Source organism: Kogia breviceps, chromosome 4 (assembly GCF_026419965.1).
Source record: "Kogia breviceps isolate mKogBre1 chromosome 4, mKogBre1 haplotype 1, whole genome shotgun sequence".
NCBI lineage: Eukaryota > Metazoa > Chordata > Mammalia > Artiodactyla > Physeteridae > Kogia > Kogia breviceps.
Genome location: NC_081313.1, coordinates 176,241,393 through 176,268,903, shown reverse-complemented (window position 1 = coordinate 176,268,903; position 27,511 = coordinate 176,241,393). Strand labels below are relative to the sequence as shown.

At 53.1% G+C, this 27,511-nt stretch overlaps 1 protein-coding gene and 1 long non-coding RNA gene across 4 annotated transcripts in view; one reads left to right on the top strand and one right to left on the bottom strand.

Moving 5' to 3' along the window:
- Positions 1-539: 539 nt before the first annotated feature.
- MYO1F (myosin IF) overlaps positions 540-27,511 on the bottom strand; it is a 32,856-nt gene continuing 5,884 nt past the window's right edge. The window contains exons 2-28 of one of the 2 annotated variants that reach the window (XM_059063030.2): positions 24,089-24,226; positions 23,545-23,634; positions 23,367-23,461; positions 22,982-23,069; positions 22,759-22,848; positions 20,797-20,928; positions 20,496-20,630; positions 20,124-20,256; positions 19,722-19,918; positions 18,895-18,975; positions 18,700-18,786; positions 17,785-17,871; positions 17,120-17,287; positions 15,868-15,953; positions 12,667-12,748; positions 10,831-10,937; positions 10,265-10,363; positions 10,032-10,176; positions 5,269-5,383; positions 5,006-5,175; positions 4,210-4,355; positions 3,699-3,845; positions 3,360-3,508; positions 2,778-2,861; positions 1,977-2,172; positions 1,730-1,899; positions 540-994 (exon numbers count right to left, since the gene is read on the bottom strand). In XM_059063030.2, coding sequence (XP_058919013.1) covers positions 918-994; positions 1,730-1,899; positions 1,977-2,172; positions 2,778-2,861; positions 3,360-3,508; positions 3,699-3,845; positions 4,210-4,355; positions 5,006-5,175; positions 5,269-5,383; positions 10,032-10,176; positions 10,265-10,363; positions 10,831-10,937; positions 12,667-12,748; positions 15,868-15,953; positions 17,120-17,287; positions 17,785-17,871; positions 18,700-18,786; positions 18,895-18,975; positions 19,722-19,918; positions 20,124-20,256; positions 20,496-20,630; positions 20,797-20,928; positions 22,759-22,848; positions 22,982-23,069; positions 23,367-23,461; positions 23,545-23,634; positions 24,089-24,226 — 3,294 coding nt within the window. In that variant the 3' untranslated portion in view covers positions 540-917. Of the gene's footprint in view, positions 995-1,729; positions 1,900-1,976; positions 2,173-2,777; positions 2,862-3,359; positions 3,509-3,698; positions 3,846-4,209; positions 4,356-5,005; positions 5,176-5,268; positions 5,384-10,031; positions 10,177-10,264; positions 10,364-10,830; positions 10,938-12,666; positions 12,749-15,867; positions 15,954-17,119; positions 17,288-17,784; positions 17,872-18,699; positions 18,787-18,894; positions 18,976-19,721; positions 19,919-20,123; positions 20,257-20,495; positions 20,631-20,796; positions 20,929-22,758; positions 22,849-22,981; positions 23,070-23,366; positions 23,462-23,544; positions 23,635-24,088; positions 24,227-27,511 lie in introns of those variants that run through there. The other variant, XM_067032875.1, reaches the window with a different exon arrangement.
- Positions 3,321-27,387, top strand: LOC136794106 (uncharacterized). Of its 2 annotated transcripts, none has more exons than XR_010840452.1 (3): positions 3,321-3,872; positions 22,415-22,579; positions 24,955-27,387. It is a non-coding gene; the product is annotated as an uncharacterized lncRNA (long non-coding RNA). The 2 variants fall into 2 exon arrangements; XR_010840451.1 differs by having other exon boundaries at positions 3,323-3,885.

The following is a 27,511-nucleotide window of genomic DNA, read 5'->3' as shown; positions in this document are numbered from 1 at the left end:
GCACTGGTTTGGAGACAGCTGCGGGGACCAAGAGACAGCTGGAGGGGACTGGTAGCTAGGCTGACCCCCTCTTCACCATGACAATAAGTGCAGAAGCCCCGGGGCCCTCGAATGTCAGAACTGGTCCTGACGCCAGGTGAGTGAGGGCTAAGAAAACACAGACATGGGGTGGGGGTCAGGGTTCAGGGGTGATTCAGGGTGAATTATGGGGGGCCGTGTGGGACCTGCCTCCTTTGTCAGGGTCCAGTAGGGTCCTAGTTTGGGGGGGGTGCAGAGTCAAAGCTGACAGGACCCACTGGAACATTTGCTGCAGGAAAGCTGGCATGCAGCTTCTGGAAGCTAGCAAGTGAGACAAACTCAAGCTTTGTGAGGGGCAGAAGCATATCTGAGTTCAAGACTTGGCTCTGTACCATCTTTGGTGAGTGACTAAACCTCTCTGAGCCTCCATTTTTCCATCTGTAAAATGGGATATTCACTGCTCCCACCCCACAGGGTTGTGAGAAGGTGGTCCTTGCTGGGGCTCAGTAAGTTAACTCATGTTTTCACTCGGCAAACATTTATTGCCTCAGTGGTGAGAGGAGGGAAGTCAAGCTTGTCAAGGTCCCCACGACTGTGCCCGGCATTTTGCCTGCAGGACACAACTCACTTCCTACTCTAGGCAGCTGGGAGGTAGGTTCTGCTGTTAGCCCTGTTTGACACAGGAGGAAACAGGTGTGCCTTGGGGGAAGCCAGGGCCCGGGGGTGGCTTAAGTGGTGACCCCTAGACCCGGGACCTGGGCTAGGCTGGGCTGGAGGCCACAGGACTGGACCTTCTGGCCAATGCAGCCAAGGGAAATGAGACCCGCATTGCAGGGCCTGGCTCCTGGCAGAATCCAGGCAGGCAGGTAGGATGGCAGGATCCCAGGCCCCTGTCCCGCTCAGATCTTCTCCACATAGTTTCCTGGGAAAAGGCCCTCCTGGCCATGCAGCCGGCCTTTCCACCAGCCTGAGGAATCTGTGGGAGAGAAGAGAGCGTGAGGCGGAGCCCAGCCCACTCTGGAGAAAGCCTTTCATGCTGTCTCTGTGTCTGTCTTTCTGTCTTATTCGTCTGCACTGGCCTGGCATAAGGCAGAAGCTGAAAAGAGAAGACAGAAGGGCAATTCCCCAGCGGTCCAGTGGTTAGGACTCTGTGCTCTCACTGCCGAGGGCCCGGTTTTGATCCCTGGTCCGGGAACTAACATCCCATGAGCCAAAAGGTGTGTCAAAGAAAAGAAAAAACATATCTTTTAGGGGACTTCCAAAAAAAAAAAAAAAGAGAAGACAGAAGGAAGGGAGGGAGCAACGCGTGGGTTTTCCTTGTCACTGGCTCACACTCTGACCTTTTCTAGATCATTCACTTGTGCTCTTCCCTCATCCATCTTCTTCTATAGGTCCCTCCCCATAATCCGCTTGGTGGAACCAGGAATGACCCCTAAGGGTTCCCCTACCCACCTGCAGAGGGTGCTGTTGAGTCCCAGGCTCCTCTAGGGGCAACCCAGGGGCAAGGTAGGAGGTCTGGAGGCCTGGGCCATGCAGACATTGCCCATTTCCTACTCACGAAGTAGGTTCTGCTATTAGTCCTAGTGCTTGACAGGTGAGAAGAATGAGGCTGGGGTATGGGGTGCAATACAAGTGAGGCCAGGCTCCCAGGGTGGCTTAGGAGGTGACCTCCAGACCCTGGCTCCTCCCATTTCTGCCCTGGCACACACACCTTCCATGAGGATCTCGATGATCTCATTCACGTTGAAGCTCAACTCATCCACATCTTGGCCCACATACTGGTACAGTGCCCGGCACCTTGGGCCATGTGTCCGTGTCTGGGGCTTAGGTCGGCCCACGCCAGGCACAGGTCTCTGCCCTATGCTGCGCTTCCTCTGCATGCTGTGGGCACATGGAGGCACTTGTCATAGCCCCAGACACTCCCCCACCTCCTGGGGCTGCCCTCCCACACCACCTACCCAGCCATGCCCTGGTCAGGCACATTGAGGAATTCTGTGTTGTGCTCAGAGGGGGGCCGTGCCCGTGGGCGTCTGCTGGCCCCCAAGGCTGAGGACGGAGGGCCCTGTGGTGGCTTCTGGGAGCCCCGTCTGGATGTGAACTCCAGGGGTAGGGGGCCCCCTCTGGCAGAGGGAGGCACCCCATTGCGATTCAGGCCTGCAATGAGATGGGGGCATTTGTCAGGGTGATGCTAGGAGGATTTGGGGGGACTTGGCTCCAAGTTCCCTGTCTGAGGGAAGAGGCAGCTACTCTTAACCGAGTATGGTAAGGAATGGCCTGGAGAGAGAGACTCTGGGGCTAGGAGGCCCTAGAGGGAGACTCTGAAGGGGTAAGATCTTCCCCTACCCTCTTCTGTAGGAGGGCTTTTGTGGGTGGGTCTTGGAGGATGAATAAGAGCTCAAGTGGAGTAGGAATTTGGGAGACAGGCAGAGCAAACAGCCCAAGCAAAGACCCGGAGGTAAGAACAAATTTGGTAAGTTGGCAAAATAAGTTGTAGCTTGCATGACAGGAGTGTAAGGTGGGAGGAGAGAAGAGGTCAGTGGTTAGCTGGGTTCGGATTCTGAAGGGCTTTGAATACCAAACTAAGCTTTGGCTTTATTCTTTGGGAGATGGGGGGCTATGGAGAGTTCTGGACAGAAAAGAAGAGCATGGTCAACTCTCCTTGTTAGATCCTGTCGACAAGAGGTCTGGCTTAGGCCTTGGAGCCCACAAGAGGCAACGAAGACACTTAGTGGGGTGGGGGTGGGGGGGTGTCTCTTCACCTCTAGGGGGCGCGGGAGCTGCCCGGGTAGGGGCCTGGGCCGACCTTCTAAGTTTTCCCTGGGGCATTCCCTTCCGTGTAGGCTCTGAAAGGGAAAGGGGAAAAGATGTAAGGATTTGAGCGGTGACCAGACGAGGTTCTTGGCCCCGCCCACAAGTCCAAGCCACTCTGTGGCTCCGCCCCGGCCCCCGGCTCACTGGCTCTCCCATCAGGAGGGAGCCTCTTAGTTACTGGAACACTGGTTCCGCCCAATAATTGGCTCCGCCCCTCCGGGAGCCTATCTCTCATTGGCTCCAAGGCTCTCCCCATTCATAGCCGGCTCAAGGGTGGACTCCCTGGCCTCGCCCCTTCCATGTTTCTCGCCCACTCATTGGTCACCTCGCGAGCCCTGCCCTCTTCACGGCCGCGTTCTCCCTTTAGGTCTCTCAAGTCCCGCCCCTCCATGGCCCTCACCCACCATTGGCCCGCGCTACTGGCTCCGCCCCAAAGCCTTGATTGGTCCCTATGGATGGTCCCGCCCCTAGGGGCCCGCCTCTTCCTGAGCGCCTCTTCGTCTCAGTCTGGCGGTTCGGCGTAGACTCACTGGAGCTTTTGGGCAGTCCGTCACCCACGACGACCGAGAGGGTCCGGCCGCTAGCCTTGAGCATCGCCACGTCGCCGGAGCCACGGGAAAAAGTGACGCTGCGTGTGCCACCTCCGCCCCAGCCCTCCTTCTTCACCCGGAACTGTAGTCTGTGAGGAGAGGAGGAAGCTGTGGGGGTCCCCACCTCCCCGCAAGAGGGGGTCCCTTTCCCATCCCATCCTTGCCGGACCCGGGCTGGGGTGGGAGGGGCGAGGCACGGGCGCATTTCGGCCGGTCCGTGAGGCGGAGGAGGAAGCAGTGTGCCCAGCCCGAGGATGGTGCAGGAGGTGGGGGTCGTACGTGTCGCTGAAGGTGAGGGGCAGGGGCCTCCGCACCGCCTCCTCGAAGCGCTTGCACAGGAGGCTGACGAACTCGGTCTTGAAGACGCTCTCCAGGAAGCTGTCGGCCGCGTCTTCTTGGAGGATGAAGAAGTCGTCCTGCCTCGTGCTGGGGGAAGGGCGGAAGGAAAGGCAGGTGAGAGTGACAGGTGAGGCTGGCAGAAGGACTGACATTTGAGATGCGACAGGGGGGGGTCAGGGGTCAGGTAAGGGGCAAGTGAGGGGTTACACAGGTGGGGGGAAACGGGAGAGGTGGCAAGGAGATGGAAAAGGTGGTAAGGGTCAGGTGAAGGGACAGGTGCTGTTGGCAAATAAGGATCATGAATGCGAGGGCAGGTGAAGGTGACAGGTAGGACCAAGAGAAGGTTGCAGGTACAGCAGCAGGTAAGACGTTCAGGGTGACAGATGGGGTAACAAGTAAGAGGGCAGCTGAGAATGAAGGGGGTTGGCGGGGGTGCCTGTGGGAGCCCCACCTGAGGGAAACTCCCCGTAAGGTCTGGATCTCCAGCTTCTTCTTCAGGACCTCACGCACCTGGCCCTTCTCAGGTCCCTTCTTCACCTTCTCCCGCCCAATCACATACACACACTTGGGCGTCAGGATCAAGTCCCTCTTGATGGCCTATGAGGATGCAAAACCAGAGAGACTGGTGGCAGGAACCCCGGGCATCGGCCGCCTGGCCCCAGGGGATCAACCCCAGGCAGAGAGGTAGCGCTGGCAGGTCAGGTGAAGGATGGGTCAGGTGAGGGTCCCTCCATGTGAAGCTACATGAGTGGTTACTTTATATAAGGAACAGGAGTTTAAGTAAGGGTATATTGGCTAGAAAGAGGTTTCTGGGCAGTGAACAGGTACAGGGTAGGTGAAGGTATGCCTGCTGGACATGGGTGCCCAGGACCGATGAGAGTTTACCTGTGCGCAGGTGTATTTGAGCCAGGTGAAGGTATGTCTAACTGAGAGGTCTGTCTAGACTGGGTGAGAATGTACCTAATGGATAGGTTTGTCCAGGATAAGTGAATGTGAATCTGTGGTCAGGGCTTCTGAACAAGGTGAGTGTGTAATTATGGACAGAGGTGTCTGGCCAGGTGAAGATGTATCTGATGGACAGGTGTGTCTGGGCTACACAAGGGCGTATTTGATGGACAGCTGTATCTACATTAGTTGAGCCTACACCTGTGGGCAGGTGTGTCTGGGCCAGGTGAGGGCGTACCTCTGGTGGGGAGTGGCCAGGCTGGGGTCAGGGTCCCAGATGTGGCCGCTTGCTAGTGCCTCACCTTGAAGCGGCGGTCGTACTTGTTGACTGAGTCAGCAAAGTCCACTCGCTCCCTCTTGCCCAGGAACTGACGCAGCTCCGGCCGCTCCTCCAGCCCCAGGTAGTCCCCAACGAAGTTCCTATTGATGCTGTTCCGTCTCCGCTCCTTCTTGTTCAGCAGGATGTTGGAAGCTGTGGCGACACAGGGTGGGGGGCAAAAGTCACAGCCTGGCTCCTCCAGGCCCCTCTGTCGTCAGCCCCAGCCTCCCACCTGCAGCCTCTCACCTTCCTCCCGCATCTCCTCATACTTCCGGACTGCCACGTGGCGCCGCCAGGCCTTCTGGATGGTGCGGGCAAAGCCATCGAACTTGCGCTCTCGCATCTCCTCCAGAAGGAAGAGCTGGGCAAGAAGGAGGGCCGGTGGGTCCTGGCATCTTCCCGGGGAACACAGTCTCCAGTTTCCCCTGAGCCCACCCCACCCACATGCTCTTGCTGACAGGCACCAGCACACATACTCTTACACTGTGGGCAAAAAATTTTGTCTTTCTCCAAATGACCGGACCCAGGGTCCCAATATGGAGCACAATCTTATGCATTAAATTGTGCATTAGGTTGTGTCCCAATATGGGGCACAATCTTCTGCATTAAATTATAACTGCAGGTTTGTCTTGCTGGGTTCAGATCCCAGCTCTGCCACTTACTAGCTGTGTGGTCTTACCGGAAATGGTATAACATCATGGTTTCTCATGCTAATTAAGCTATGGCATGTCAATCCATGTGAGGTACACTTCAGTTTCAGAGATGTTAGAAATGCAAACCAGTGTGCATTTTGGAAAACCAACAAAGTACTGCAGATATGAAAATCTGATGGATAGGACTGGGATGTGACCAGCTACCACATGGTTGTGCAGTATACAACCTGCACACCCATCCATGGCAGCCCTGGAAAGGAAGCTTTCATAGAAAGCAGAGAAAAGGCTTTTGAATTTTAAGAGTCTCCACCCACAGGGGACTTAGAGAATAAACTATATTAGAGCAAGTCATCTGGAATAATAACCGGTGACTATATCAGGGAAAGGAACCTAGTGGATATGAAAATATTACAAATCTACAGTAATAAAAACAGTGGGGTGCTGGTCAAAGAATAGAACAACCAGTTGGACCAGGATGGATGATGGGGAAATTCATAATTCAAATGGAAATTTAGTGACAGAAGGGACAGCATTGTCAATTAGTGAAAATGGGAAAAGTATTGAAAATAAAGTTGGGCTTTATTTAGAAAAATAATTGACATTTCACCCAGAGGGGTTTCTCAGATACACAAATATCACATCACTGCTGAAAGCGTGGCTGCCACTTTGCTGACCAAGGTGGCTGATGTCTCCTAGAAACCCCAGGCTTCCCTGCCAGGACTAAAAGAATTCTCACTTTAAAAATATATACCTTGAAAGACTTTTAAAGCTGTGGGTGTTTAATAACTGTTCATAAAAAGTGGGGAGTTCTCACCAGGAAAAAAAAAAACAACATCGCAGGTTCACAGGTTGCAGGGAGTTGACTGGCATTTACACCTTTTGATTCTCAGACCAATACTCTGTGCGTCCATGGGTATGTGTGCAAAGCACGTTCAAGTAATGCCTTGTATAGGGTGTCTGGAGGGCGCATAAATGCATTCTGTGGTTTGCCGAGGGAAGGACAGTTCTGAGTAAATGGTGACCAGCCATGCAGAACTGGGGATGGGCCAGTCAACCAGGACAAGTGTCCTCCAACCTTGTGATTTCTGCCCAGTGAAGAGGATGTGTTTTCAGTTTGGGAAATGAATCTTCCCGTCTCCAGAGTTGTAAAGTCATCTTCTTTATGCTGGGAAAGGCAGGGGTGGGTGTGCCCCAGATCTGAGCTTGGCCCTGGTGTACTGGGTTGAATAGCGTTCTCCCAAAACTCCTGTCCACTTGGTGGGAACTTATGATTGTGACCTCATCTGGAAAGGGCGTCTTTGCAGATGTAATCAAGTTAACATGAGGTTATACTGAAGTAGGGTGAGCCCTAAATCCAGTCTGACTGGTGTCCTTATAAGAAGAGGGAAATTTGGACCCAGACACACACAGGAGAAGGCCATGTGATGCCAGAGGCAGAGACTATACACTAAGGATGTAGAGGTGATACGTCTACACACCAAGGAATGCCAAGGATTGCTGGCAAACGCCAGAAGTTAGGGAAAGGTGAAGAAGGATCCTTTCCTGGAAACTTCAGAGGGAGCATGGCCCTGCTCTTGATTTTGGATTTCTAGCCTCCAGAAATGTGAGAAACTAAATTTCTGTTGGGTTAAGCCATCCAGGTACTTTGTTATAGTAGCCCTGGGAAACTGATACACCTGGGATGATTGGCCGTGAAGGCCGATAGGTGTGTAAAACATTCAAGGTATTTTGAGTCCACGTTTAGAAGAAACAAAACCCAAATCTAACATAAGTGCATTTTTAGTTGAGAAAGGCTCCAACTCCATTAAGTAATTTAATTCTTTGATCAATTTTTGATCTAGCACAGTTAAATTGTTTCCCTTTTACTAAAATTATTCTCATCAGGATCAGGTTTTTTCCTGTGCAAATTTTCAGTCTTTTTCCTTATAAAACTTTCCCAGCAAGCTTTTACCTTTGTGAATTTCATTATTTCCAGCTGGTCCACCTTCTCCACCTCAAAATGTGCAGACTGCAATTTTGGTCAAAATTTGATTTAACCTTCTATCGTCTTAGGCAGCGCTAGCTTTATTTTGTCTGTTTTTTTTCAGTGTCAATTTTTATCTTTTCTTTTCAGAGTCAGATATTGCAATCTGCCAGTAACCAGCAAGATGGATTCTCTTTCTCTCTCTTTCCCTCTCATTTTCCTTCCCACCCCCGCTTCTGCTCCCTCTTTCCTTTCTTTCTTATCTATTACCACTTAAATTCTTCCAGGTGCAGTTTTAGCCTTGGACAGTTTTGGTTTGTGCTAAGTTTCTACTGCTAACAATATCTACTTTGTTTTCTTTGATTCTAGACTGTTTTTATTTCTTGGAGTAAAGTGCCTCCATAGGGAAAAGCTCTAGGAGGTAGATGCAGACACATTTGGGGGATGAAGAATCTGGACCTCCCAAGATAGATTATTTTTGTAGCTATGAAGTCTCTAGAGCCTGTACCCCACTGTGTTATGTTTTTGCTTTGATGAGAGAACAGTTACTTGTAAGTTACAGTAACATCAAGGGACTCATGCAGACAATCTCCTGGTTGTCTTCTTAAAGTCCCTGAGATGCTATAGAGCAGGTGCCATGATTGTGCAGGTGATGGGCACCCAGCTGGGCCTGGCCCACGTCCCCAGCATACCTTTCCCTGATGCTACAGCTTGTCCTGGGCTGGGGAACCTAAGATTCCCTTGGGAGTCTGGTGAACCAGTACAGCTCATTGAGATGACCATTTCCCTGTGTGCTTTCCAATCCTTGCACTGAAGCAGGGGGCCAGATGGGCCCTTAGGGGATTCCTAGCCTTGGATTTTTGTTATTCTTGTCATTGTTGCTTTTTTAAAAACTCCCCCCCGCCAGCTTTATTGAGATATAACTGACATATAACACCATGTAAGTTTAAAGTGTACGTGAGTTAATTTGATGCACATATATGTTGCAAAATGATTACCACATAGGTTAGCTAAACCCTCTGTCCTGTCACATAATTACCATGTCTTTCTTGTGGTGAGACCATGGAAGATCTACTCTCTTAGCAAATTTCAGATATATAATACAGTACTGTCAACCGTAATCACTGCACTGTACATTAGATCCCCAGAACTTCTTTGTCATTGCTGCTTTGCTTGTTTGCTATTGCCCCTGGAAGCAGAGGTGGCATAATGTCAGTGGTGCTTCTAGCCTTTTCATAAAAGGCTAAGAGCTGGGAATTCCCTGACGGTCCAGTAGTTAGGACTCCATGCTTCCACTGCAGGGGCCACGGGTTCAATCCCTGGGGGGGAACTAAGATCCTGCATGCCGCAGGATGCGGCCAAGAAGATAAAATAAAATATCCATCTCACGCATATATACGGGCTAAAAGCTGATGACAGCGCACTGGAGGGATTATTCCTATATTGGGGGATGTGGAATGAGGTTTGTCTTGGAAATATCAGGGCCCGAATAGGTCAGGTCTTGGAATAAGAAAATTGCCACTTTTTTTTTTTTGCGGTACGCCGGCCTCTCACTGTTGTGGCCTCTCCCGTTGCGGAGCACAGGCTCCGGACGCGCAGGCTCAGCGGCCATGGCTCACGGGCCCAGCCGCTCCGCGGCATGTGGGATCCTCCCGGACCAGGGCACGAACCCGTGTCCCCTGCATCGGCAGGCGGACTCTCAACCACTGCGCCACCAGGGAAGCCCGAAAATTGCCACTTTGACCTGAATCTCAGGCCCGGGGACTCAAATGTGTTCATGAATGAAGGAATGAAAGAAGAAAAGAGGAGAAAGAAAACAAGATAGGAGGAAGGAGGGCAAAGGAAAAAATGAAGATGGTAGAAAGAAAAAAGGGATGGAGGAAAGAAAGAAGAGAGGAAGGGTCAAAAAGTCATTCTGAATTCCCTGGCAGCCCGGTGAGTGGTTAGGATTCGGTGCTCTCACTGCCGAGGGCCGGGGTTCAACCCTTGGTTGGGGAACTAAGATCCTGCAAGCTGTATGGAATGGCCAAAAAAAAAGAAAAGAAAAAGACATTCTGTATAAGCTGTGAGTTCTTATCTCCTCTAAGGGGATGTCACCACAGGCGGCCATGTGTTTCTTCACCTGCTTCCTGGCCACCACGGACCGTTCAGCTAATTTAGTTTTTTTTTTGAGCACCTACTACATACCAAGCACCATGCCTCGGACTTTCTGTTTTGTCTAATCCTCGCCCTGATCCTGCGGTACGGCTATGACTCTCCCCACTTTCCAAATGGAGAAACTGAGGCTTGGAGGGGAGAGGAAGCGTGCCCACAGTCGCACAGTGGCCTGAAAAGCAGGACCATGCAGGTGATGCTGGTGTCTGTCTGTCTGTCTGTCTCTCACACACACTTACGGACTCAGGGTTCTTGACGAAGACCTTGGTGCGCCCCATCTGATACTGGTCTGGCTCCATGTTGACCGCCCGCAGCAAGTGCTGGACCCCCTGACGCTCGTCCCCACGCCAGTACGGCCACGTCTCGGGGGTCAGAATAGCATACCTGGAGGGGGAAGGCAGGGGAGGCTTTGAGCAGCTAGCAGGGCGGCTGGGTGTTGGGGCCAGGGTGTGTGTGGTGAAGGGTGCCTCACCTCTGCAGGAACTTGGCAAACTGGCGGCGGTAGGCGAAGCCTGCCCGGCGCACCCTGATGTTCTCCTTTAGGCCCAGATACTCCACCTGGTGCTTGACCCTGGAGGGAGGGCAGCCTGAGTCCCCTGGTGGTCCTGGGAGTTGTGGGGGGTGTGTGTGTCTGGATTCGTGCTGGAGGCAGTTCAGGGGGTGAGTTCCAGGGTCTAGGGAGGGAGGTTCACTGCTGGCCACAGGGGCCTGCTTGAGAGTTAGTTTTGTGCATTGGGGGGGCCTCGGTTCTGGGGGATCTGTGTTTGTTCGGGGGTCAGTTTCAGTTTCAGGGGGTGGCACGTGGGGTTTCTGGAATGAGGGGGACTGTGTTAGTCCCTGGGGCATCGTACAGACAGTCTGGGGTCCTCCCTTGGGGTCTTGATCAGTGTTAGGTATAACCCTGGGGCCCTGAGGGCTTTTGCGCTGGTCCTAAGGGTCGGCTTGGGTGAGCCCTTTGATGGGTCCCACGACCCTGGGGTGGTTGTGGAGGGAGGGTCAGCGGTGTGGACTGGCCCATACGGGGCGGGGGGGGGTCACCTGTTCTCCTCCCAGTCACGGGGCCTCTTGGTCTCGTTGGGCTTGATGCAGCGGAGGTAGTGGGGTGTGCATTTCTTCAGCGTGGATACCAGGTCGTTGGCTTGTTTCTAAGGGAGCGGGGAGAAAGTGGGGGTGGGGAGCACAGATGGGACCCTCTGGCCCCTCTCTCTTCCCACCCTGAATACAACAGACAGGACACACTGGCTGGGTGTGTGGCACCTGACGGACCACGGGCTCATGTGTCCCTGGTCCATTCCATATGTGACTCTGTTAGCACATATCACATGGGGTTGATATCGTGCGTCTACCTGACCCTCAAACCGCAAACCAGGAGCTCACATGTCTGCCATTTTCACCACTTAGCCTGGCACATAATAAGTGCTCAGTGAACTTTAAAAAAAAAAATTAATTTATTTATTTTTGGCTGCGTTGGGTCCTCGTTGCTGCGTGTGGGCTTGCTCTAGTTGTGGTGAGCAGGGACTACTCTTCGCTGCGGTGCGCGGGATTCTCTTTGCGGTGGCTTCTCTCTCTCTCTCTCTTTTTTTTTTTTCCCCGGTACGCAGGCCTCTCACTGTCGTGGCCTCTCCCGTTGCGGAGCGCAGGCTCCGGACGCGCATGCTCAGCGGCCATGGCTCACGGGCCCAGCCGCTCCGCGGCACGTGGGATCTTCCCAGACCGGGGCACGAACCCGCGTCCCCTGCATCGGCAGGCGGACTCCCAACCACTGCGCCACCAGGGAAGCCCCACGGTGGCTTCTTTTGTTGAACGCTTGTTGATGGAGTAACTGAGCACGTGGGGGCATGTTGCCCAGAAATTTCTGCCTGTCCTTTGGGGCACAGTACTTTGGAAGCAGAGAATCACGTGTGTGGGTCTGAGAGGCTAGGGTTGTGCATTTTAGTCCCTCAGGGGAGACTACAAAGGAAATCATTCCAGGTGGGAGGATCGGGGGAGCGGCAGGAGAGACCCCAGTGTGGATCACAGCTCTGCTGTGTGATCTGGACCAGTGACTGCGCCTCTCTGAGCCTTGGCCTGCCACCTACCAGATGGGACTAGTCCCACGTCTGTAAAGTGTCTTGTGTTTGCTGCCAGCACTGATAAGTGCCCCATATATGGTTATTGAAATATTATTAGGATGGGACACCCGTGTTCATGGCAGCACTATTCACAATAGCCAAAAGGTGAAAACAGCCCAAGTGTCCATCAATGGAGGAATGGATAAGAAAAAACGGTATATCCGTAAATGGAGTTATTATTCAGCCTTAAAAAGGAAGGAAATGCTGACACATGCTTGAACCTTGAATATATGCTCAGTGAAAGAAACCAGTCACAAAAGGATAAATGCTGTCTGATTCCATTTACAGGAGGTCCCTAGAAGGGTCAAATCCATAGAGACAGGAAGTAGATGGTGGGGGCCAGGGGCTGGGGGAGGGGATGGGGAGTGAGTGTTTCATGGGGATGGAGTTTCAGTTTGGGAAGATGAGAAAGTTCTGGAGATGGAGGGTGAGGATGGTGGCACGAATGCAAACGTACTTAATGCTGCTGAGACGTATACTTAAAAATGGTTAAAATGGTAAATTTTGTGTATATTTTACCACAATGAAGAAAGAAGTGACATGACCAAAAGACCAAAAAAACAAAAAACATTAGGATGATGGTTCACTTCTGGATTTAGGGAGGTAGGAGGACATTAAGGAAGCTGGTCCAAGCTCCCTAACCCCAGAGCTGGAAGAGGGCCCTGGTGAAGAGAGGGTGCCAGAGGGAGGGGCAGAGGCCCTGGGATTGGGGAGGGATTGACGCTGGAATGAGGGAAATGGACCCATCCCTCCTCATGCCCACCTTGATCTTGGAGCCGGCTGTACTGGGGCGGCCCTTCTTTTCTACATCCAGCTTCTCAGGAAAGAGCATCCGGAGGAAGGCCCTGGGCAGGGATAGAGGGGAGGTTGGAGGTGCAGCTGGAACTTGGGTGCACCTCCCAGAGGTGGGCTGTCTAGGTGCCTGGGACCCAGAGGACATGCTGTATGGTACGGTTCTTCCTTAATGCTAGGGGGTGTGATGGTGGGAATCAGAAAGTTGGTTTTGTCCTTTTGGTTCCTTAATTTATTTGTACTGTTACTTTTTCCTCCATGACCATGTATGACTTGGGTAGCAAGTAAAATAGAACAAAGTTAAGCTAAGTGATGCAGCATCTCGGGCAACAGGGGCAGGTCCCCTGGGAGGAACAGTCTTACAGGCACAGGCTTGCACGTGTGTGCAAAGAAATATGGACAAGGATCTTGTTGCTGTAGCTCTGTCTGTGATAGGCATAGATGGGCACAACCTAAGTGTCCATCAACAGAGGATCAGTTAAATTCACTCTGGTGAAACCGAGCAGGACCCTGTGGGGCCTTCCCAGAGACAGAATCCCCCTGCCTCTTGTTTGTAGAAAAGCGTTAGCCTCCCAGGCCTTCTCCGAGTTCCAAAGAGCGAATTTAATCAGGAAAGCGAGAAAATGCAGAAACAAAGGAAAGCAGCCAAGCAAGACAAAATAATAACAGTTCAGCCGTAAAACAAAGTCAAGGACTTTTAGTTCCTCCTCGAGGGCCATAGATAATATCCTGAGCCATATCCTTGAGTTGTTTTGTAGATATTAAAACCCCCATCAGGTAGAAGAAGCTAACTATATGCTGACCACCAATGCATAGACCCCAGATTGGCTGGAACCAGAAGGCTGAGGACGGAGATTCCAGAAACATCACTCTGTTACCTCACCATGAGCCAATCAGAAAACTGTGCACAACCTGATCACACACCCTGTGACCCTCTCCCTCAAGCTGTCTTTAGAGACCCTTTCCTGAAAGCCATCAGGGAGTTTGCGTCTTTTGAGTATGAGCTACCTATTCTCCTTGCTTGGACCTGCAATAAACACTACACTTTCCTTCACCACCACGCAGTGTCAGGGGGTTGGCTTTGCTATGGATTGAGCGAGGGGCCTAAGTTTGGTTTGGTAACATTGCTACATTCACATTCTTCCTCCTTCTCAGTGAGAGCTTCCCTAACCACCATAACCCAGAAGAAGTGGACTGCTTAATGGATGCAGAGTGTGTGCTTAGGGTGATGAAATGTTTCTGAACCTAACAGTGGTGATTGTTATACAACATTGTGAATGTACTTACTACTTAATGCCACTGATCTGTATACTTTAAAACGGGTAGAAAGGTAAATTTTATATTTTGTGTATTTTATCACAATTAAAAGAAAGCAAAAAAAAAAAAAAGAATGAATGATGCCCTCCTCACTGTCTACCCCTTACCAACTTAGTTTTTCTTCACACCTGTCCCAGTGGTTCTCACACCTCAGTGGGTACCAGAATCGCCAGGAAAGCTTGTTGAAACACAGATAGCTGGGCCTCGCCCCTGGATGTTCTCATTCACAGGTCTGGACTGGGGGCCAATAATTTCTAACAATAATTTCTGGTGATGCTGGTCCAGGGACCCCACTTTGTGAACCACAGCTCTAACTCTGTGCTTTACAATATGGCAGCCATGGGTCACACGTGGTTCCTGAAGCCCTGATAACGTGGCCTGTCCAAATTGAGATATGCCGTGAGTGTTAAAACACACACTGGGTTTCAAAGAGTATGCAGTATGGAAAAAGAGAATGTAAGTATTTCATCACTAATTTTTTAGTACTGATTGCATATTAAAATGCTACTTTGGGTATACTGAGCTAAAGAAAACATTGAAAGAATTTCACCTGTTTTACTTGTTCACCTTTTTACTTTCTTTAAAAAAATTCTTTCACCGTTTAATATTCCACAGACAATTAGTTCTAGGTAAATCTTTTACTACAATTCTGTTTTTTAAAAAGAACAAACCCTAGATGAAATCTGACCAGCAGATGTGTTTTGTTAGGTACACATAGCTTTCTTTGTGTGTGTGTGTGTGTGTGTGTGTGTGTGTGTTAAAATACACAAAACAACATACAATTTACCATTTAAATCATTTAAAAATATACTCTTCACTGGTATTAGGTACATTTACATTGTTGTGCAACACCGTTTTACTTTTTAAGTGTGCTTACCAGAAAGTTTAAAACTACACGGGTGGCAGGAATGGGGATTGACTGCAATTTGGCGCGAAGGATCTTTTGGGGTGGTGCACGTGTTCCAAACTGGATTGTGGTGATGGTTGTACAACTCTGAACATTTACTAAAAACCATTTCTTAAAATGGATGCATTTAATGGTACGTAACTTATACCTGAATCAGGCCATTTAAAAATAACTACGTGTGTGGCTTCAGTTCTATTGGATGTGGAATAATATTGAACAGCATTGCTCTAAATCAATGGTTCCCAAACTCTAATGTACACAGGACTCCTGGGGTCTTGCTAAAATGCAGATTCTGATTCAGTCCATCTGAGGTGGAGCCCGAGACTCTGTGTTTGTAATCAGCTCAGAGGATGCTGACGTCACTGATCTAGTAACCATACTTTCAGCACTATATGAACCACTGTCTTAGAACTTTCACTCATGCTATATTCTATTTGCCTTTTTTTCCCTCTAGTTCAATGTCTGTCTCGCCACTTGGCTGTCAGCTTGATGAGAGCAGCTGTGTTCTCTGACCTGTTCAGTCCTCTACCCCCAAAAGTTCAAATGATACCTGGTACACAGCAGCGCTTGAATAAAATTTTGAGGTATAAAAAGTATATAAAAAGTATGCTGCTGTGATCAGGGAGATGGGTCCATACATATTAATACAGAAAAATGCATAGCGAGATGTGTTTTCAACTGCGTAAAAAGGGAAGCTGTCCACACCAGCACAGATGCTTGGGTTTGCAGAGGGCAGCGTTGGAAGAGCCATAAGGAACTGCTGCTAGGGCTTTCCTCACTTCTCCCTGTGGACCTCGGGCTTCTGTTTAATCAGAACCAGTCATTAGAAACACAGCCACCCCCTCAAGGTTTATGGCGTGATGGCAGCTCTGGGGAAGACGGGTGGTCTCTGGGCCTCCCCCATCCCCACAAGGAGCTGCCCAGAGGCTCCCGCCTGGGACCACTCACTGCTCACTGGTCTGCATCAGCTCTATGAGGTCGGAGAAGAGGACATCACGGTTCCTCTCGCAGAAGCCGCTGACATCATAGGATACCTGGAGGAAGGCGGCGTGGCGGGAGTGAGGGACTTAGGCAGAGGGTCAAGGGGGCGTCCTGTAGGGGCCTGCTCTGGGGTGAGAGGACTGGGTGGTGTCTACAGTTCAAAATAGGGGGTCGGGGGCAGCATGGGTCTGGGGGCCCTGGAGGTCTGATGTTCAAGTTGAGGTTGGAGGATTAGGGCTTCAGTCTGGGTCAGAGGTGAGGGAAGATGGGGGTTACAGTCTAGATTAGGGGGCGGGGGCTGAAGACTGGATCTGAGGGATGGGGAGGTGACAGTTAGAGCTCAGATTGGGGGGTGAGGGGCTGCCATTTTGGCAGGGGTGGGCCCTGGGGTTCCACGACTGAATTTGGTGTCAAAAGGTCAGATTGAGCATCTGTATTGGGGTCGGTTGCGGGGGCTGGGGGCGGGGGGACTGTGTCAGGAGGGTTACAGCACTGGCTGGGGGTTTGGGGGGGGGCTTTGGCCAGGCTTGTGGGCTGGGTCTGCCATCCCCAAAGGGGGGGGGCCCTACATAGTTTTTGTCGGAGCTACTTCCTGCTGAGGGAAAACGGGAGCTGCAGCCCATTTTAGGGATTGGTGGGCTGTAGTGTGGCCAGGGGACCCCTGAGGTTCTTCGCTGCCCATGTTAAGGTCAATGGGAGAGTCTTTAGTCTTGTAAACTGGGGAGGGGGACCATGGCCAGGGTCGGAGGCCAGTGGATTTCTAAAGCCTTGGCTAGGGGTCTGTGTGTAGGGGGCTCCAGCCTATCGTGGAGGCGGTGGCTGGCGACATGGCCCTGGGGACTCCAAGTTGAGATCAGAAGGAGGGGGGCTGTGTCCTGGGTCAGGGGGATAGTGGGGCTTACAGCTCAGATTGGGGCTTGGGGGTCTGCTGCTTAATTTGGGGTCGATGGGGGGGAGCTTGTGTCCTGTAAGCCGGGTGGGGGCTGTCCTGTTAGCTGCGAGAGCTGTGGGCTTGATCAGAGGCCAGTGGGTTCCACAGCCCTGGCTGCAGGGCCATGGGTTGGGGTGACAGGCCAGTTCTTGGGGCTCAATGGGAGGGGGTGTGTGTTTCTGGCCAGTCGGGGGAGGGCTGGAGAAGTGGGTCGGTGGAGCTCTCCAGCCCTGGCTGGGGGTCTGGGCGGAATCCCCCTGGGGTCCGTGGGGTGGAGTTGGGGCGCACCTTGCCCGCGTAGTGGTGGATGACGAAGCCGGCACTCCAGCTGTTGAAGTGCTCGTGGGTGCCCACGGCCGCCTGCAGCTTCTGCAGCAGCGTCTGGTCGGCGCCGCCGCCCGTGGCGTGCATGGTGGCGCACACGTCGTCCAGGACACTCATGATGCCTGGTGGGTTCTGCGGGCCGCGCGGCGGGTGGCGTGGGCGGGGCAGCGATAAGCCTGGCCCGGCCCTGCCCCCATCTCGCTCATTGGGGAGGGAGAGGAGAAGCTTCCAAACGCAAGAGCAAAAGGTGCTGGTGGGGGGCCCAGATGTATGGGGGCTGCTGTGGAAGCTCGCTGGTGCAGGACAGGGTGGAGGACCCCATAAGGGATCCATGCCTGTATCCCTTCCCCAGACTGAGATGGTGGGGGGACCTGTCACCTTTGACCCCTCTATCCCCAGCAGCCTGCCTGCGGGGACGTTTGCTGAATGAATAAGTGAAAGGTGAACAGGTAAGCAGAGTGAATGGGCAAGGTGGCCGACAGGTATCATCGTCAGTGGGGCTCCATCGGGCCAAGGGGGAGCATGGGTGAGAAGGGCCTACGGGGGCTGGAAACTCCCCGGCTCTCCCAGCTCTCCCAAGCCCAGCTCCGGGGCCCAGTGAGAACCCCCAAATCTGCCCTGGCCCTCACCAGCTTGTTTTCGATGAGGTCACAGACGATTTTGTTGTTGAAGTACTGGATGGGGGTCCAGCGGATGCCCTCCTGTACGTACTCCTCCTGGTGGTGGCAAAGGGGGCAGGGGTGGCACCAGGTGTCTGGGCAAAGGTGCCTGTGTTTCTAGAATTTGAGCTTCATGAGGGTGGGTGAAGAAGGTGTGACAGATGTTCCCCCCACCCCCCATATCACTCCTCTTCTCATCTCATCACTTAGGACTGTCTCTGTTAACAAAGCCCATTCCCCCGTGTGGGGCAGGTCGGAAGTTTCCCCAGGGGTCCAAGAATTGAGCCCCAGTTGCCTGAAGTGTGACCTTCTCATGAATACATCCTATTTGGCGCTTTAAAAAAAACAACCCTTTCTGGGGACTTCCTTGGCGGTCCAGTGGTTAAGACTCTGCGCTTCCACTTCGGGGGGCATGAGTTTCATCCCTGGTTGGGGGACTAAAATCCCGCGTGGAGTGGCCAAAAAAAAAAAGAATGGTGGTTTAAAAAAAAAAAAAATCCCTTTCTCACTTCCTCAGTCATGTCCTGGTATTTGCCCTGAAACCTAGTCTCAGGCTCTGCTTCTATGGGACGGGTTGAATGAAAAGAGCAGGGATTTTTGTCTGTCCTGTTCATGGAGGTCTCCCTAGCACTGCAGACAGTGCCTGGTACGCAGCAGGTGCTCAATAAATAATTGTTGAAGGTGTGAACAAAGAGGCTATTCCCTAGCCCTTGTCAAACCTTCAGAGGCAGAAAACCTCTCCTGAAGGAAGAGGAGCTTGGACAGGTCAGCAGAGACAGGTGCCAGTGTGGGGCTGGGGTGTCCCCTGGTTGCTTGGCAACCTTCATGGTCCTGCCCCCACCCCCAGTGTCCCCTGCTCCTGGCCACTTGGCTGCCCTTGCCCACCTGTTCAGCCTTCAGGGTGAGTTCGATAAAGATCTGCTGTAGCTTCTCGTTGACGAAGTTGATGCAGAACTGCTCAAAGCCGTTTTTCTGCCAAGAGAGGGCAAGAATGCTTCCCTAAGCGGGCTGATGCGGGAGGCTCCGGGGCCACTGGGCCACCCTAGAGTGGCCGTGGGCCGGTGGCAGTGTCATACGTACCTGGAAGATCTCAAAGCCATAGATGTCAAGCACACCGATACTGTACTCCTCCTGGGGCTTCTGCATGGCACGGTTAATGGCCTGCGATGCGGTGGGGACACTAGGTGAGTGGCCTGCCACTGTCTTGAAATGCTCTCAGCCATGTTCACAGGCTGGGTCCCCTCCTACCAGTTTCTCTCCTGCCTTCCCCACCTCTGTGCATACCCCTACCCCCATCGGTCATTCCTATGAGAAACCCAGGTGTTAGAACATCTGGGTTCCTGCCTTGGGAGCTGGCTCTGCCCCTTAACCACTCTGCACCTCTACTTTCTCATCTTTAAAATGGGTAATAGTAGAAACTCTTAGAGGCCCACTTTCTAAGAATTAAATAAACTGATGCATGGAAAACAGAACCATAGCAGACACGCGTTAGGTGCTATGGAATGTTGGCTACCACAGTCACTATTCTTGACCTTGACACGTCCCATTCTCATCCACCTCCGTCTAGTCCATCACTCTGTCCTCCTGACAGCCCCCCGCCACCTCGTGGCTCTCAAATGCACCCATCCCTGTCCATCCTAACAGCCCCCATCTCAGTCCAGGCCTGGACGTTTCCAATAGACCCCTCCATGCCACAGCCAGGAAGCCCCTAAATCTCCCACCAGATCACCTCCTGCCCTGCTTGACGCCTCCTACGGCTGGGCATCGGTGAGATCAAGCCCACCAACTGGTCATGACAGTCAAGACGCCCCCTTCGCCCCCCCGTCCCCACCACTGCCGCTGGGCTGGTCCAAGCCCAGGGCCTGGTGCTGTCCCCGAGCTCCTCTCCCACCCCCGGCCCCACTTGCCTCTACGAGGAAGTCGAAGAGACGGGAGTAGAGCCCCTTGGCCAGGGCGTCCCGAGTGTAGGCAGCCTGCTCCACGTTCAAGGTCACGTCAATGGACTCGCTGCGCCCGCCCCAGCGGCTGTCCATCTTGCGGCTGGTCAGCTTCTCCTGCAGCCGCCCGCTGTCAATGCCCAGGAGGTAGGCGGGAAAGGCCAAGACTGCCAGGTGATGGGGCGGGTGGGGGGAAGGGAGCAGTAGGTGGGGCTCTTGGGGTTCGTGTGAGCGCCCCCGTCCGTCCCCATTTTGCCCAGTGACACCGATCTTGTCCTCATGGGACCTTACCCCCAGGGGGCCACACAGGGAGGAAGCAGGTCACACGTGCACACGCGCCTCCACCCCGCCCTCCCCGGCACCCACACTCACGGTCTTCGCTCTCCACCCGGGCGTAATTCCCATCTTCGCAGAAGCTGATGTTTCCCAAGTGCAAGATCCCTGCCACAAGCTGCAGGACCAGCTGCTGGACATTGGGCGGGATCCCGATGACCTGCATGGCATTCTGGGAGCACAACCGGGACAGAGCCTGTGCCACAGATCCCCACCTCCAGCCTGCCCCCTGGGTTAGGTTTTGGGGGCCATGGCACAGACTTGGGGAGTCAGGGCACCTGGGCCTCTGTCCTGGCTCTTTCACTCATTTGCTGTGTAACCTTGGGCAAGTTCCTTCCCCTCTCTGGGCCTTGGTTTCCCAATCTGTAACACGGGAAGTTTCCCGGGGCCGGAGGGGCAGCTGGTGCCCACCAGAGTCTCACTGAAGTCGCTCCGGTCGTCGGTGCCATCGACCTTGTAGGTGTCTGCTTGGTTGAGGTAGTAATAGTAGTCGGGGGTCATGAGCCCCAGGTTTTGCCGCTGCTCCTGAGAAGCCCCTTCCAGCAGCTGGAGGGCAAACGATGCTCATGCATGTGGTGACGAACTGGCACAGCCCTCGTAATCCCCGAGGCCTCCCTGTCGTGGGCTTCCGCATGCCGACCCTCCCACTGTCTCCCCCCGGGTTCCAGGTGGGGCTCCCTCCGCCCCAGCCCCACGGCCCCTTTCCGTGCACCTGGTAGTAGATGTGGAAGTTCCTCTCGTTTTCATTCTGCATGACCACTCGGGATTTCTCCAGCAAGAAGTTGGAGATCTTGCCCCCATCTGGCTCCCCACCGCGGCTGAACTGGATCTCAAAGTACTTGCCCTGAACCCGAGAGAGCCACATCAGCCCTCCCAGGGTGCCAGGGCTGCTGGTGAGGAAGGCTCGGGGATCGGCCTTACGAGCCTGGCCTCTTTGTCGCTCTTCGCCACACGACCTCAAGTTGCTTTTCTCTCCTCACCTCCCACTTATTGTTCTTTTCACCAGCTCCTTCCCTCCAGCCTTTGCTTAAGCTGTGTCCTGGGCCGGGAATGCCTTTTCCTCCCTCTCTGAGGATTCAAGCCCTCACTTGGGGCATTTAGCCCTGTGCCTGGCACAGAGAAGTCTCACAGTGTATTGACAGCTCCCCGGTCCCTCCACCGTAACACAGAGGCCCCCATGTCTCTGTGGAATGCTACTGGTTCCAGTGATCCTGGGTGTCTCCCGTATGTTGTCCCTGAGCCCAGAGCAAGGGACCCACACCATCTTTGGTCTCTGACACCATCTGGGTTCCACTCTGGCTGGAGGTTGGAAGGCAGACAAGCCCCTTATTTCTCCTTTCTGCCACCTACATCCATCTACAGTACAAATGACATCATCATGCTACACGATTAAACACCTATAATGTGTGACAAATACGTATTCTGTTGTATAATAAAACTATATAAAGTAAAATAGAATTACATGTTTTTGAGATTCGTTCGTGTTTTGGTGTGCAGTAGTAGTTTGAAAACACAGACTGTGTGATTCCATTTATACGAAGTTCTAGAACTGCTGAAACTAATCCGCGGTGAAAAAAGAAAATATCAGAGTGGTTCCTTCTGGGGTGAAGTAGGAATAGAGATCAACTAGAAAGAGACAAGAGGGAATTTTCTGGAGAGATGGTGATGTTCTGTATATCGGTAGGGGTGTAGGTCGCACAGGTTGTATGCATTTGTCCAAACTCGGTGAATGCTCCCCTTTAGATTTACACATTTTGCTGTTACTTTAAAAGAAATAAAAGAGAACTGCAAAATTATATCGGACTATAATTAATGATCTACATGCTGAAGTGTTTGGGGGGAAAGGTATGATGTCTACAGCTTGGTTTGCAGTGCATCAAAAACCATGGATGAATGGAGATACGGTTAAGCAAGTATAGTAAACTATTAATGGTAGAATCTAGGAGATGGGCATACAGGCGTTCACTGTAGTATTCATTCAACTTTTCCATGTATATGAAACATTTCACAATAAAATGCTGGGGAAGATGCTTCAAAGATAATTATATTATAAAATATATTAGAAAATAAAAATATAGCTAATAACTATGACTAATAATATTTAGGGAAATTAAATAGTATCATTACTGTCGTAATTCATTAATCCATTTCCATGTTCAGGCGTTTACTGAAATTATTGAGGTCCATGAGATGGATATTAACATCGTCCCCATCCCAGCAGAGGCGCCCCACAAGGTCACATTGTTTTTCTTTGTCCGAGCCACACTTCTAAGCCGTGACAGAAACTGATGATCAATGCAAATCCGTTTACCTATTCTGTCTTCCATTAGGCTCAGCATGGCACCTGACGCAAAGAAGGACTCCAAGAGCCATATGATGAAAGAAAGAATGAAAGAGGGAATAAATGGGACCTGAAATGTGAATAGGAACAGCCTGGTTGCAGCCGGGGGAGGACTGTTCGAGAACACTACACAGACATGTCATGGCCTCCACAGGTATGCTGATGGGGGACTCTTTTTCAGATGAACCATGAACAGGAAATGAGTCTCCCAGGAAGGAGCAGGTATTTCCTGTATTCTTGAGAATACAGGTGGGAGAGAGAGAGAGAGAGAGAGAGAGATCGGTGAGTCAGCGTGGAGGGAGCATCTGCTCCAAGCAGGCTGCAGAGACTCACAAAGCGACTGGAATTATTGTTGCGCACAGTCTTGGCATTGCCAAAGGCTTCCAGCAGTGGGTTTGATTGCAGGATGATGTCCTTCACATGCTGGGGAAAGAAGCAGGTGGGGTGGGAAGAGGTCAGACTGACGTGGGGTGGGGGAGTTCGGGGTCGGTGGTGGGGGGGGATGAAATACCGCGCAGAGTGGGGAGACTCAGCCTTTCTTTCCGTTTCGCCTTACCTGGACCTTCTCGCCTCCGCCCGACACCTTGGAGATGTAGCCCATGATGTATTTAGCTGCCACCGTCTTGCCAGCTCCACTTTCTCCACTGGGGATGGGTGAGGGAAGGAATACTGAGTGGCCAGGGGTGGGGGAAGTGCTCTTTCCAGTGTCTGATCAATCATTCATTCATTCATTCATTCATTGAATGAATGGCACCTACTGTGCGCCAGGCAACGGTCCAGGCATCGGGGATACGATAGTGAACAAGGCAGATCCAGATCTCTGTCCTCCTGACATTTAGATGGGACAGGTGGGCAATAACAGTTCCAAGTAGACCTCCCTGGGGTAATGATGCCGTTTTAGCGGGGCCTGGGCCTGAGGGTCTGGGACCCCCACTCCATACCTGATGATGGCACACTGGTTTTCACAGTCAATGAGCATGTTCCGGTACATGTTGTCTGTGAGGGCATAGATGTGCGGGGGATTCTCGTACTGGGCCTGGCGGGGGAGGTGTGGGCTCAGCCTAGGGCTGGGGCCCCGGGGGTCCTGGGGCTGTGCCTCCCACCCGGCCCCGGCCTCACCGCGCCCTGGTAGAGGTCGATCTCGCGGTCAGTGAAGTAGGGCATCTGCTTGAAGGGGTTTACGGAGATGAGCACGGAGCCGATGTAGGTCTGGTCGGGGGAGGGTTAAGGGCCGTGCAGTGTCCCGGCAGGCTTTGTCCCTCATGGGCCCCTGTTCCCACCTCCTGCTCCCCTGGGGCTTCCTAGAGCCCCATGGTTTGGAGGAAGAGCTGGAGATACTCAGATGCACCCTGGGTCTCTTAGGAAAAAAAACCTGATCTGGATCCAGAATGGGGAGAATAGAATATGCTGTGGGTGAGCTACCCCTGGGACAGAGGGAACAGTGAGGGCCGGGGCCCTGCTGTCACCCCACTGTCACCTGTCCTAACACCCAGAGCTCTTAACGCCCGTTGCCCTCCCCCACTCCTGTGCTCAGTTATGTGTGTCCCTTCCACGCTGCCATCCTTCTCTGCGCTCATCCGCACACCATCCCTCCATCCATCGGTCGGTCACCCTCCTGTCCCTCTGTCTTTCACCTGCCCGTCCCGCCCGCGGCCCAGGGTACAAAGATGTAGTCGTCCATGAAGCGCTTGCGGAGGTTGCCCACGATGGCGTCCTCGGTGATCTGGGGTAGCAGCACCATGTCGTCCACACCACTCTGCTTCACGTTGTGGCTCTGCCAGTGGAAACGCTCCTTGCTGCCCTGGGGGTGGGGGCCGCGGGGTGGCGGTGAGCCCCCTGCAAGGGGCGTGGCGGGCGATGCCGCCTCAGCACCCCCTCCTAGCTCACCTCCATCATCAGCCTCTCATGCTGTCCCCTTCCCCCCCCCCGCCGCCACCTCCCTTCCTCCTTCTCCATCTCCGGGACACCAGGAGAGGTAGGCAAGGTCTAGTCCCAGAGGAGGAGGCCAGACAGAATGACAGCTCGGATACATCCCTCAGCCCTCTCTTTTGGTCCCGCCATGCCTCCACTTAGTAACCCGCTGCCATAGAGGAGACAGCGATGCCTGGCCCAGCAGGGTGGGGTGTGCTTGGGACTCTGGTGGCTGTGGGAGGAGAGGAGGGCGTCAGAGAAGGCTCGATGGCGGAGTCCCCACCCTGCTTCTCACGTCCCCAGCCCCTCTCTCCCTGCCTTGGCCAGGCTGAGTCCCTGACTTCTCCACGGCATTTGACCCGCTGCCACCCCTTCCGCCTGGAGATGGACACCTTCCTCGCATTGCCGTCCTCCTCCCTCGGGGGCATCCTAGCCCATCCCTCTGAGATCCTCTCAGCCGCCATGTGTCTGTGACCTCTGCCTCTGTGCCTGGCTGTGACTCTGGTCCTCAGCTCGCACAGGCTTCCCGCCACCCCTGCTGTGGGCTTCTCCATCCTCAGAGAGTCAGCTCCTGCACCTTCCCAGGCTCCCACGTTGCCTTCTCATTTCCTCCCTCAGCTTTTCATCAGATGACACCTTCCTTAGGCCCCAACGAGGAGACTCAGACGCCGGCGCTCCTCAAAACCCTTCCTCTGGGCTTCCCTGGTGGCGCAGTGGTTGCGAGTCCGCCTGCCGATGCAGGGGACGCGGGTTCGTGCCCCGGTCCGGGAGGATCGCACGTGCCGCGGAGCGGCTGGGCCCGTGAGCCACGGCCGCTGAGCCTGCGCGTCCGGAGCCTGTGCTCCGCAACGGGAGAGGCCACGACGGTGAGAGGCCCGCGTACCGCAAAAACAAACAAACAAACAAACAAAAATCCCTTCCTCCAGGAAGCCTGCCAGGAATGCTCTCTCCTTTCAGCCCAAATGAACTCATCCAGTGCCTAATACACTCAAGCACACTGGCTCTCTCAGGCCCCCTCTGCCTCCGTTCAGTATACTCCTGTCATGGAGGAGTCCAGCACACAGAGTGATGGTGGCTTGGACCTCTCCTGTCTGGTGAACTCATGCTCAGACAAGATGTCCCTCCTCTGGGAAGCCCCTTACCCGCCCCAGACCTGGGGCTCCTGGAAGGCAGGGCTTGGGATTGAGTCCTTGCTAGTCCCAGCAGGGAGGACCTATCGAACAAACAAGGGACAAGGGCAAAGAAAGAAACCCAGCTTCGGAGGAAAAACCCCCAAGAGCAAAGATGCTGGGAACCAAAGTCAAGTCTTCAAAGATGACCAGGATTTGCCAGGCAGATTCTGGGGAATGGAGATGGTGCGCTGAGCCCAGCTGGGAAGGAATTCAGGCAGGGATCAAGCAGGAGCGTCAGCATGGGCAACTGTAGGGCAGAGGTGGATGAGAAGCCAGTCTCACCTGGGGGCGCTGGGGAGCCACAGAAAGTTCCTGAGCAGGGGAGGTGCTTGTTCAAATTCTGGACATGCTGACAACCCCGGAGGCATTCGTGGAAGAATACCCACAGACACTAAATGAGCCCAGTCTTTGGTGTGGGGTGGACCTGGCTTCTAATCCTGGCTGTGTGACCTAACGCTGCTCAGAGCCTCAGTGGCCTCATCTGGAAAATGCGAGAAGCAGCCTCACTTCCCAGGGTTGATGTGAGGGATTAACTGCCTTGGGGAACAAAGTGGGGTAGGAGGATGATCCCCGAGCACAGGGACACTTGACAGAATTAACATTCGCCAAGCATCTACAACCTGCCTGTTGCTGGAGGCAGACGTCACCAGTATTTCTGGCAATCCTCACAGCAGTTCGGTGTGGTGTAGGCTAGGAGGGAGACTGGAACTTGAGAAGTATTTGACCCTTGACCAAGGATGCAGCTAAACCGTTTCCAAGGATGTGGGATTCGACTCTGGGTCCATTTGACAGCAAAGGCCAGGTTCTTGCATCCACACTCATGAGTGGCTGCGACCCAAGGGGTGTTTGGGGTGGGATGTGAAAGCCGAGAAAGGTTTTGATCAAGAGCAGGCAGAAAGGGTTCACCAGGCAGATTGAACTGCCTGGGCAAATGTGCAGAGGTGTGACCGAAGCAGGAGGAGAATGCAGAGGAAGGGGGTGGGCAGGGCTCAACCCCCTGAGACTGCTTCCAGCCTGAGTATTGAGAGTGAGTTTTTCATATGACAAATACCATCTCCTCTCTCTGTCTATGGCTTCCCATCATTGCCACCTCCATGCATCCACTCTACAAGGAATTCCTGAGCACCTACTTTGTTCCAGTAACTTAGGACTTTGGGAAGAACTCTTTCAGTTCCTCGCCGTGTTGCCTCTAAGCCTTTGCACATGCTGAGCCCTCTGCCCAGAACACCCTTCCTGCCTGGCTAATGCCAACCCATGCCTTAAGGCTTGGCTCAGGTGATGCCTCCTCCGAGAAGACCTCCCTGACTCCAGGACAGGTCAAGTGCTTCCTCTGAACCGCCCAGCCCCCAGGCATCCCTCACCATAGCCCCATCCACATTCTGGACGTCATGCACAGTAGCTGGGCTGTACTGCTCCTGGGGGCACTTTAAGAATTGTGGGGGACTTCCCTGGTGGTCCAGTGGTTAGGACTCCGCGCTTCCACTGCAGGGGGCACGGGTTCAGTCCCTGGTTGGGGAACTAAGATCCCGCATGCTGCGAGGCGCGGCCAAAGGAAAAAAAAAAAATCGTGGGAGCATATTTGGTTGTTCCAGGGATGGGGACATGGCTGGGGACATGGCTGGCATTTAAGGGGGCCATAGGTCCCCTTAAATTTGCACATGTACCTAATTACATATTTTACAAATACATAATCATCCTGCCCTCAGCTCCCCACCCCACCCCAGCAGGAGTTCATGTAAGTGACAAACCTGCTTATAATCACTGGAACCGAGAACCAAAACCGATTTTATGTAGAAACAGAAAACCTATGTGTTTTTTGCATGGTTGATACCCACTCCTCGCCTTGCAGGGGGCCACATTAAATGTTTTGGAAGGATGGAAGTCTGTGTGTTTCGCTATTCCATTTCAGCGTTTCAAGGGGACCTGCCAGGATGCTTGTTATAAGAAGAGGGCGCTGGACGTGATGCTCTGAGAACCCCAGGATACAGTGGGAAGGGCGGGGT